This window comes from Phragmites australis, chromosome 22, assembly GCF_958298935.1.
Source record: "Phragmites australis chromosome 22, lpPhrAust1.1, whole genome shotgun sequence".
Taxonomy (NCBI): Eukaryota; Viridiplantae; Streptophyta; class Magnoliopsida; order Poales; family Poaceae; genus Phragmites; species Phragmites australis.
Window position 1 is genome coordinate 2628428 of NC_084942.1, and position 11606 is coordinate 2640033.

The window sequence follows — 11606 nt, forward strand, 5'->3', positions numbered from 1 at the left end:
AATTCGCGAGGGGAAGAGCGACCGCGTGCTCATCCCTCACCCACACCACGATATTGGAATTGATCTCGGCTCTATCCTAATGTATCCTAACTAACATGGTCTCTACCCCGCACCTTGATCGGGAGAGTAGCCAACCCTTTGATTATGATTCTGTTTCACCAGTGCTATATATAAAAAGGGGGCTAAGGCTAGGGTCTTGAGATTTTGATGATATCATAAGACCAACACACTCCTACTTCCTAGGCTCTAGACCGATCACAGGAAGCACTACAATGGAGCGAAGACCACTGTCACGATGCCACCATCGAACTGCATCACGCTGGCACTGCATTAACCCATCTACACTGACGGTCTTCGCTGCAACATCTCCACCAACATAAACGCCTACAACTTGACCTACCCCAAGACATCAATCACGTCTAATGGCTGCACAAGGATCCGGTATGTATCCACATGCTTCCGCTCTATGTGATCATGAGCTAGGCTATCAAATTATGCCAATTACATGCAATTTTAGTTAACGCCAGCTTCCACTTTGCCGTGGCTACTAATGTGTCACAGTTTCCACTGAACTTTACCGTGATGCTACTGTTACATTTGTAGTACATGAAGATTGTTGTGCAGCATATTTTTCTATGAACACCAAATTCAGGCTCATGTGGGACGTTTACAAGAGCAGGGCTACATGCTTAAAAAAAGGAAAAATAAATATTCAACATGTACTATTTGAGTACGAGTATGCATTTATGCCATCCGATACATTTATAAGCTTCCATCCACGTAATTTCAGTCATTGGATCATGAATTGTACTAAAATAGTTGTACATTTATTGAAGTCGTTCAGTTTTTCCTTATAAATACCAAGAACTATGCAAAAAAAAAAAAAAAAAAAAAAAAAAAACTGCACCATGCACTGCCTCCGAATCAGTGAAAGTTTTTATTCCTGATCATGGCAGGAACCATTGTTCACCGTGTCCGTAAAAAGATTGACTTATTTCATCACGTGGAATAAACAATTGCGGAATCCAGTCTCCTGTATGGCTGTATTGATCGAACCTTTTCTCTGATCATTACTCGAGTGATTACAACTTCTGCCTCGCTGACTCTGTCTCTCGCAGCTGTGCATACATATCTGAGATTTCTTTTGCAAAGTATGCCTTAGCTTGCGGTCTTTTAACCTACAGAAGTATAGATATGGAGTTTCAGCAATCAGCATTCCCGTATTGGAATCTCCTCTAACAAAACCAATGGGCCTACCTTGAATGTTGGGGTGAGGAGACCATTTTCCAATGTGAAAGGCTCGGCAGCAAGAGTAACAGCTTTAGCAAATTCAAAACCTCTTAGCTGGTACAATAAGCACAGGGAGATCAATAACAGATCACATCTATAATAGACAGTTTCATTTCTTCTATAATAGCAAGGTCAGAGCAGAAGAGGGAGACCTGTGCTTCCTTTCCGATAGAATCCATGTCAGCCAGGACAGCTGCTCTTGCTCTAGGATCAGCACAGAGCTGTCTTAAATCCTCGTACTGCATGTTGGAAACAACACATTAGCATATGAAAAAGCAGTTCTATTGTTCCAGTGCTATGTTTGTTTTAATAATAAAAAAAGAAGAGTGTTGCTTGTGTGAGGAACTGGTCTTCACCAGGTTGTTGGGAGGAGCCTTTTAGAGGATACATTAATTATTAAATGACAAGAACACTGTATAGTAGAAACCATGTGTGTTACTTTTTGGCACTATTTTTAGCATGGTTGACGAGTACATCTACAAGGTTTCCCTAGAAAAGAAAAGCAACACAGGATTAATGGTAGGTTTACATTTCTAAACTTGATTTGTGAGTTCCTCCCATTACTTCTTTTTTCACGAGGTAAAGTAGATAGGTGACAAATGCAATTTTCAAAAGAGTTTTACCTGGATTCCTTCAGATGCAGCCCAAGCCTTCAGCAGCTCTGGTTCAACTGCAACAATGGCTACTAGGGCAGAGTTTAAACTATCACCTGCATTCAAATCAACAGCTTTAGGATATAAATGCCGCATTCATTATTACAGACTATATAGTTACGAACATTACCATATATAAAACATTGGGCAATGAACTTGCACTTAGCATAGACATTTTCAATCTTTTCTGGAGCTATGTATTCTCCTTGAGCTAACTTGAAAATGTTCTTTTTCCTAGAGTCCAAAAAAATATAAAACAATTAGTAAGTTAGGAAGAAAACTAGTCAGACTAAAGAGAAACTAGTCAGACCAAACAATATGTGCAGCAAGAACACGAGTTCTGCAGACGAATGGGAGGTTTTGATATCAGAAAGACTGAGATCCAAATGAAAGCAAAAAACGCATAATCGTCATCTCAATTCCAAAAGAAAAGGTGAACTAGAAAACAGTAATCATTCAATTTTACCTATCTATAATTTTTAGACGCCCTCCAGGCAGCCACAAACCTATGTCTCCAGTGTGCAACCAGCCATCTTGATCAATGACCTCTCTTCTGCAGGTTTTCAAATGCATTTATTTTAGCTCACTAATAAAAAACATAGAAATGTAAACTGAAGAGAAGGATAGCAAGTTACGTTTGGATTTCATCTTTATAATAACCATGGAAAATTGTAGGTCCCCTGACACAAATTTCTCCACGAGGATATGGTTTATCCTCAGAAGTATAATTCATTTCTGGGACATCCACAAGTTTAACCTCTGAAAATGAAAACAGGATTTGCATTAGAAAGAGTGTGGTAACAATGCACAAAGACAAATTGCGTGTAATCTTGGGAATTGAACCTAATTTTATTCCTTAAGAACATCCGATTAAAATGGACTATTGGAGCAAAGTGGACAACCTGATCGAACTTGAAAGTAACCCTTGAAACAAATGTTGGGTACATATCGTAAAATAACGACAATTCAGAATAAGTTTCTTCAGTGCAACTATTTTCAACCACCAATACCTCATTACTTTAGGGTGGCTTCTCTATCTAGGATGTACTATTAATATACTAAAGTTGAATTCATGAGAAAATTTCTGTCAACATAGGTGCAAGATTTACACAAGCAAATCTAATTGTGTCCTTGAAAATCCGAAAACAGAGCATACCGCAAGAAGGATTTGGGGATCCGACATGACCAATTAACTTATCACCAATATCCATTGTAGAGATGACACAAGATGTCTCTGTCATTCCATAGCCTTCAAGAATTTCGCCGCCAAAACATCTATAAAAGTTTAAACAGTATTTGTATTTGTTATTAGTAAAGCAAAGTTCCAAATGACGATCATGCTGCACCAAGAGAGCTCAGAAGAAGTCAGTTACATTCTCAAGAATTCCATGACATCTGCTGACAATGGAGAAGCACCTGAACTCATGAGTCTCACTCGTCCACCAAGCCTAGCTTTTATTTTGTTGAATACCAACTTGTCCCACATTGGGGATGGATTTTGCCCTAATAACACAAAGTATAGAAGTAACATTTTGTTATATATGTAGGAGACAAAATGGAATCAAATGATGAAATAAAAATAATAATTTTTGCATCTTCGAGTCCAATTAGAACTTCCAACTTATCCAATTACTGCTAACCAATAGAAAATTGAATAAATTCAATAGAATTATTAGCTGAAGTTCCCGACATATGAGTTATGACCATGCGCTATATGTTAGGAAATCCAGAAGATGCTACAAAATCTTCCTGTTTGCTATTGCCACACCTGATATCTCTACCTTCCAAGGTATACTTGGCAAGAAAACAATTGTTGTTGTTTTTTTCCCGGGGGGGGGGGGGGGGGGTGGGGGGCGTCACTTTCACAGGAAAGAAGGCTGGAAGGTATGGTATTTAGGGATCTTTTTCCAAAGAGCATAAGGCATTATAAAAGTTGTAGGAAAACAGCTTTCAAAGAACTTATGCTAATCAATATCTAAACGACAAACAGTAAGGGCACTTGACTTTAATAAACTTTGGGCCGTTCTTACCATTAATAATTGCTTGCCTCTTGGCACTGTATGCAGTACGGAACAATCTTTCTTTCAGCCCACCAGACTCCTTAACAGCATTTGTAATTCTGTAGAGTAAATAAGCATCTAGCTAGTTAACAGTACCAAAAACGAGGAAACAATGACCTCACAAATGATGACTACATGGTTCAAAAATCGTTTATCAGTAGTTTCCCAGGCCTTGGCTGGGAGCCAGTAATCATTCAGTTTATGGTCCAATCCCAGCCCCATTTCTATCTCATTTTTCTTTCAAACTTCCAACAATTTTCAACATCTAGCAACACCTATTTAGAATGTAGAATCCCAAACAACAAAAATGCATCTCAAAATGGCATACTCTCACTGGGATCACTTTACCCACTAGGAATTTCAGTTCCCGATGGTAACCGGACCACTGGGATTTAGAACCCGAGAAGTAGTAACACCAAAGTACCAAAATAAAATATCTAAATTACTGGTATAGTTGTATTACGCGGCATAAATTCTGTTATATAACCGGGGAACACTTGCGAATACTGTTGGTCTCAAAGCAGCCAGATCATCCATCAGCTTCAAATTATCCTGGAAATTAATGTAGTATACTCATAAAAAAGATGACAAACAATCAGAATTGAAGGTAAAAGATTATTATGACATGCAAAAAGTGGTCCAGGGTTAGGCTTTAGGAGCAAGGACCACCATAGTGCTCTGATACTACATTATGTAATGAACTTGTGTGTTTTGCAAAGGCCCGAGAGGGTAGAATATACACGAGAAAAAAACACAAGAAATCCCTATACAAGGAAGTAATAACATTGACACAGTATACTCTCTAATAGAAACAACTCAAGTGCACATTAGATATTTAGATGTCCTATTCTGCTCCTGTGCCTACCGATAACTTATAGAAGCAATTGTCCAACCAGTTAATGTTCTGAATGCATGTCAAATTTGTCCTACAGATTATAATGTTATTCAAACAAAGGAAAAAAGTAATGTACTATAAAGCCATCATCCTAAATAATTTTGATCTGCATACCCCTTGGTAGAATCCAATGGCAACACCACAGTGAAGCAATGCAATCTGGTTAGATCTCTCGTAGATGTGAGCCAAAGGTAGATATGAGATATACCTGAGCAGAATGATCAACAAGGCTATCGTCAAGAATAAGTTGTGGCAGGAAGAGACAATTCTAGAGTGAATGAAAAATCCTCACACATCAGTGGGGTAAAATTTAATTCCAAGGCTTGATCCTGCTACATTTGCGATTAAGTTCTCATGAGAAAGAACAGCTCCCTGGGAAAAGATTGGCATCCAATGTCACAGGTTTGAAATGTAGAAGTAGAAGAATTTTGCTTATGGATGCAACGAAAGCAAAGAATAATTAGAAGGATGGATGATTTACCTTGGGAGTGCCAGTAGTGCCACTGGTGTAGCAGATAGTTGCAACATCTTCAGGTTTTGGAGATCGAAAAGGTTGAGGACTCACCTTTCCCTGAGTTAAAGATCGAAAGGAATTCAAAAAACAGGGGAACACAACATATAGGAATGAGTGAAATTGGATGTTCTGGTAATTTTTTATTCAAAATAAAACACCAAAGACAATTTATTAAATTGGAGGTCCATAAAAAGAATTATTTATGTTGGAAATACATATGCAGACACTCGGTGCAAAACTAAAATAAAGGCAACATGGCCAGCTGCCAGCATGCACACACTCTGTATGCCTACAACACACAAAACTGTAAATTGAACAAAGAGACCATTTGTTGCTGTCCAAGATTGTCTCTATGCTCTCATGTGTATTGCATATAAAATGGAAGCAAAACACTAACTTAATGTCACAATTATGCCATGGTGGCATACTCATACACTGATACACATATAACATCATGTCAGTTTACTCTCAACTGGAGATTCAAAGGATAAGACCAATTTTCACCAGAAAAGGAAAAATAAAAACTTCATATGTGCGACTAGACGTCACATCAACACTATAAGGGATGAATCATTTAGAACATGGACAAGGAAGAAGAACAAGAAAAAAAGCAAGGAAGGAACCAAATGAAAATAGAAAGCACTATTCTGCGAAGTGCTTCCACAAAAGCTTGCTTAGCCCATTCCAAATTAATGTCACTAACAATGGCTATCATGTAGTTGATATCTATCACATTTCTTAACTTCATGTACAAATAAAAAAACAGATGGCATTGAAACCAATATTTAGCAGTTGTACAGTGGTAACCTCTATGTAGTGCTTAACAGTGTTTTCAAGTCATCCGATTAGCCACGATTAGTCGACTATTAATCGACAAATCAGTCAGATGCCGCTGACTGGGAACTGCTACGCGACTTGAGCGTCTAGATGCTGGTCGTCCAACTAGTCGTCGATCAATCGCGATTAGTCGTCCAGACAAGTCGTGGACGACTTGATGGAATTAGGAAGTTGGGCTGGTTTCGGCGGCCCAATAGGGTTTCATGAGCCCATATATATACCTCCTCTGTCCTCTCTCTCCATCTCCAGTCTACGACTCCGCCGCGCTTCCTTCTCTCTCTCCAACCCGCCACCGCCGCCACGCTTCCTCCTCTCTGCAGCTCGCTACCGCCGCCGTCACGTAGGAGTTCTCTCTCTCTCCGTCTCCAAGTCTCCAGCACGCAGCCGTCGCCTCTCTCTCCAAATGCTACACTGCCAAGCTCCAAGGGATTACAAAGATGAGCCACTCCTCGTCCTCCTTTGGCGGTTACCGGTTAGTGTACTACCTCCTCCATCTTCTTGCTAGTTGCCACTAGTGCTAATTTGCAATTTGTGCTCTTGGATGTGTGCTCATGTGTAGATGCCTATATATGTGCAGATGCATATGCTCAGCGTCTCTTTGTGCACTTGTGTTATAGTCTAGTAGTACAGTACATCCTGAATTACTGATATAGTATATTTATAGTATGAACAATGTATATTATATAGTATATTACTACTATATTTATAGTATTACTACTATCTGTCCCTGAGGAGTGCCAGGATGACTTAGCAACCTAGTCGACCGACTAGGCACCGACTCTGTGCCTAGTCAGCTGTTTAGTCGACCTAGTCGCCTAAACGGTGCCATGGCATCTAGGTTCAACTTACCATCTTGAAAGCATTGGTGTTTAAAACAGTTAGGCATAAAAAAAACTAATATAAAAGGTGAAGGATCAATTAAAAATCCCACCTGATTGTGCAGCTTGGTGTAAGATATAATTTGCACTCCAGTAGTTGTGGGTGCAGATGGCATCTTTGCATCATCTCCACCAACTACCTATACAAAACAAGTTAGGCAGAATAAGGAAGAGAAGTCCTTGAACACATGAATGTTACATCGCATTTATTAACTGTGAATAGTCCAGACTTACCACTATAAGCCGAACACATGGCATTTGGGCTATGAAACTTAACAGCTGCAGTCAGTAGATAAGGAAATCAATAAGTAGGAAATCAAACATACTTCTTTTCCAGAGAATATATCACGATATAATGCAAGTTGGTAGAAAATAAAACATACTTCTTTTCCAGATAATATATCATGATATAATGCAAGTTGAACGCTAAGCAGTGTATATAAACTGATCTAGTGTTTTAAACAAGAATAAAATTGTGATTCTAGTAATCACAAAAAAAAATGATGTAGTGTTTGTAAAGCCTATTTCGAGATCAGGCCCCAATACCCACCACCTTAGTCATTCTTGTATGGATAAGGGTCAGGAAAAACAGTTTTGAAGCATTAGAAGCATCCATGACGAGTCATGTTCAAAATAAATAAAAAATAGCCAAGTTCCCTGGAAATAAATAGCCATCTTCAACCTCCCTAGTTAGCACCGGTATGACTGGTGGCATGCAGCCTCATTGGTTGTATAGTATAAATTTATTGTAGGAGTTGGTAATTACCTAAGGTTGAGAGAAGGTATTAAAGCTTACAGTGCTTAGTGTTTGAGGCACACAGAATATAACTTCTACTGTTGCATGGTTCACAATGAATTGAACTGCATCTGGACCTGTGAGAAAGGACCATACACAAAAACTGTCACTAGATGAATCATGAACGAAAAAGAGACATATGGTCACTCTGTGATTTGAACATACCAAGAGTGTCATAAAGTGGCACAGATACATATGAATATGCAGCACAAGCATGGTCCACTATGATCCATTCAGGTCTGTTTATAAAATACAGACCAATGCGTGCACCCTGATTCCAATTAAACAAAATATTAAAAAACAAGTTCAAATAATGAAATAACTTCACCATAGAACACTATAGGTGCTATATCAATATACCAGTGTATCACAAGATATCTGCTTGTGATAGGCAAAAACAAATGGACAAGTGCTTGTAGAGACTCACTTCAAGTATTCCATGATAAATAAGACCAGAACCTATTGCAGTCCTGCTCGTACTAGCTTCTCCATATGTCATCCATTTGTACCTGCAACGTTATTTCACACAAATTAAACAAGGCTAGGTAAAAATCTACAGAAGGCAATGATATAGGATGCATCCGATAGACAATTCTTAGTTCCTTACTCTCCAACTGTTCCATCTGTGCAGATTCTTGTACCCAGGTATCTACAATCTCTAAAAGTCTCAACTGCATACCTGTGCAATTTGGAACACCATAGAACATTGTGCCTGAGAGATGATTACTGTCCTAAATTTTGAATATTGGTAATTTTGTATCAGTCATGTAGTATGTAAGAAAAATAATATAATTTTACCAGCTTTCACAAAGCCATAAGATAAAAACTTCTGCGTTCAAGTTTTTTCCAGCTTTTAATTTACCACTAGATTAAAAAACTCACTTCGGCAAGCTCAAGCCCCATATTTGGCTTCCGTAAATAAACAAGTAACAGAGTATACATTCCAAATTACTTCTTGCAGTTAGGTTTTGATGAGAATCACTGCTGGCCACAATTGCAAAAGCAAAAAATTAATGAGAACATCCTAAGGAAGTAAAGAGCTAGCATTGGTTTAGCTTTTGCTGTTATGTGCGGGATTACATACCGCAGAAAGGAAGGAAAGGGCGCGTCAACAGGGAAAGAGGCAGCGGCAGCAGATTGAGGAGATATTCGGTTTAGATGTATTTTGAAAGAAATAAAGTAGCGTTGGAAGTTATGTCCAGTTGGAGATAAGTTAGGAAATTCATATTAGGTAAGATTGGAGAGTTAGATTCGGTTTAGAGATTTAGAACCAGATTCGGTTAAGATTAGATGGAATTGTTTAGGGCCGGGCTCTATGTCTAAAGAGCAGCCGGCACCCTTTTGAAGTTAAGAAATATATCAGTTGTTCCTCGTCTCCTGCTATATGTTCCTAATCTCCTTGCTGCTGGCGCCTCACCTCCCTGCTGCAACCGACGCCACCAGGCATCAACTCCACCACCACGGGCATGAAACCGGCCAAGGATCAGCCGGAGACCTCCCACACATACCCTATCCGGTCACGTGATATTTGCCTCCAGAATAATCTAAAAGACTATCGCAGCATGATTTTATATGCACAGATTTGTAAATAATTCAAAACAATAATTTGATAATTGATAGTAATGTTGGTGATAACAGGATAAATTTGATCAAGTTGAGAAATTAAGAGAGAAAGGTTGCATGTTCAAGAGAGATGGTGAGGATCCTTACACAAAATTATCATGCAGCGTTCCGATGTCTGGGTTACCAGGAAATCTGTTTATTAACCTTAGAGGTGATCGTGCAGATCTGCAAGATGGGAACAGCAATTATCAGCCACCACACAAGCAAAAAATCAGCTTAACATTAAACATCCTACCGGTACACATCCCACTTTCCAGTTTGCAACTTCTCTGGGAGAACAACACTGTAGCCCTGCACTGAAAATACAATATAGAGTGAATTTACTAGCGATAATTTTTTGAAGAAGCTATTTTTCAAACTAAAACAATGGATTGTTTTCTCTGAGGAAAATAATATGTTAACTCAAGCATGTACAGTTCAAATGGAGAAGACATAGGATAGGCAATGGGTCATCGGAAACGAAATGGGCATGAAATTGATAGCAGCAATACCATATACATATCCTTGTTCCTGATCAGGATATGGATACAAATGCTGACAGATATCAGGGTGGACTCACGTCATTGCTAAAATAAATGTTAAAATATGGCTTACGAGTGCATACAGATCTTTTACTGACCGAATTAATGTTATATACAAATTACACTCTTGGATGCATATGGGTACAGATATTTACTTAAACTTTGCATCCATCCTCCGTTTTTATGGGGTACCCTGATCAGGTCAACAGAGAGGGGTACCCCGATCAGGTCACACAAAGCAATTCAAAATTGAAATGGCATATGCTCGCCTTTTGCTGAAAAATACTTCCCCAGAAGTTCCAATACTGCCGCCCTGGTTGCTGGTGCTCAGATGCAAAAAGGGGAAAGTGTTGAATATAAATGTATGTACCGTAATGCACAGCAGCGTAGCAACGATTATATTCTAAAATCTCTTTCCACAGAAAAAGAACTCCATTAAGAGAAGAGAGGGAGCAAGGCCAAGGAACAGATGCGCGGTGCCAGTGCCCCCAGATTCGGAAGCAAAACCAATGCGCCGGTCTGCCCCACTAATATCTCCATCACGACTGTGACCGCCGCCGCAGCACCACCACTTCGGAGAGAGGCCCCATTGAATCGACCGCAAATTCGAAGTCGCAGCATCGCCACACGGGACGGGAGTCGGAACGGTTGAGCATATCAACAGGTGAAAAACAGGGGGGAGAGCGACGCACCATGAGCGTACTCCCCGGCGGTGGGATTGGCAGCGAGGCCGCAGCCTCCGGTGGGCGCCGGCGGCTGGAGGTGGGCGGAGACCGCGCGGAGCCGTCGCTGGGCGGCGTCCATTGGGGATTGCTCTGGCTGTCCCCTTTCCATGGCTTCCGTACTCAACTCGAGTCCTCCGTCTCTGTCGGTAGCGTTGCGTGCGGAGGTACAATATGTCTGGCGTGGGCGTGGGGGACTCGTGGTGTTCAAACTTGTTGACAGGAGGAGATGTTTCAAATTTCTACTTATAAACCTTGGCTGATTCTTATCTTTTCGTTTACTCTTCTCTTATATCTAATAAAAACTTCTAAAATCTCTTTATCTTATTATTAACTATAAATATAAGACTCATTTTACTAATAAAATAAAAAATTGTGAACAACTGCTAACTCTTTCTTCGAATTAAAAACAAACTATGATAACGCTCCAACATATTTAATCGACAGTGCTCTCATAACATATCTATATTTCTACTTTATAAAGCATGGTTGATTCTTATCTTTTGTTTATTCTTCTCCTACATCTAATAAAAACTTCTAAAATCTATTTATCTTATTATTGATTATAAATATAGGACTCATTAAAATAAAAAAATAAAAAATAGTGAATAACTGCTTTCTCTTTCTTCGAATTAAAAACAAACTCATATTTAATCGACAGCCCTGTCATGACATATCTATATCCCTATATATTAAATTTATATTTAATATTATTATATCTAATGTTTATATTTTTGTTATGATAAAAAACGACGTAGCTAGTTTGGAAAGGTTTTGTTCGGATAAACGAAGACCAGATTCCAACTTTTCTAGACGG

The 11606-nt window shown here is 39.2% G+C and overlaps 1 protein-coding gene across 3 annotated transcripts; it reads right to left on the reverse strand.

Moving 5' to 3' along the window:
* Nucleotides 1-689: 689 nt before the first annotated feature.
* On the reverse strand, nucleotides 690-10990 carry LOC133904390 (long chain acyl-CoA synthetase 6, peroxisomal-like). 3 transcript variants are annotated; one of them, XM_062345860.1, is made up of 23 exons: nucleotides 10760-10990; nucleotides 9782-9842; nucleotides 9634-9711; nucleotides 8531-8635; nucleotides 8351-8432; nucleotides 8089-8194; nucleotides 7924-8000; nucleotides 7362-7406; nucleotides 7181-7267; nucleotides 5380-5469; nucleotides 5191-5270; nucleotides 5013-5106; nucleotides 4467-4555; nucleotides 3974-4062; nucleotides 3317-3446; nucleotides 3100-3218; nucleotides 2579-2702; nucleotides 2410-2496; nucleotides 2074-2177; nucleotides 1914-1999; nucleotides 1443-1529; nucleotides 1258-1344; nucleotides 690-1178 (listed from the first exon to the last, which is right to left on the reverse strand). In XM_062345860.1, exons 1-23 carry the CDS (start codon nucleotides 10899-10901, stop codon nucleotides 1083-1085), a joined length of 2145 nt encoding a protein of 714 aa, XP_062201844.1. In that variant the 5' UTR covers nucleotides 10902-10990; the 3' UTR covers nucleotides 690-1082. The 3 variants fall into 3 exon arrangements, with proteins under 3 accessions (XP_062201844.1, XP_062201845.1, XP_062201846.1); XM_062345861.1 differs by having other exon boundaries at nucleotides 8531-8602; nucleotides 10760-10989; XM_062345862.1 differs by having other exon boundaries at nucleotides 9782-9837; nucleotides 10760-10892.
* Between the last annotated feature and the right edge of the window lie 616 nt (nucleotides 10991-11606).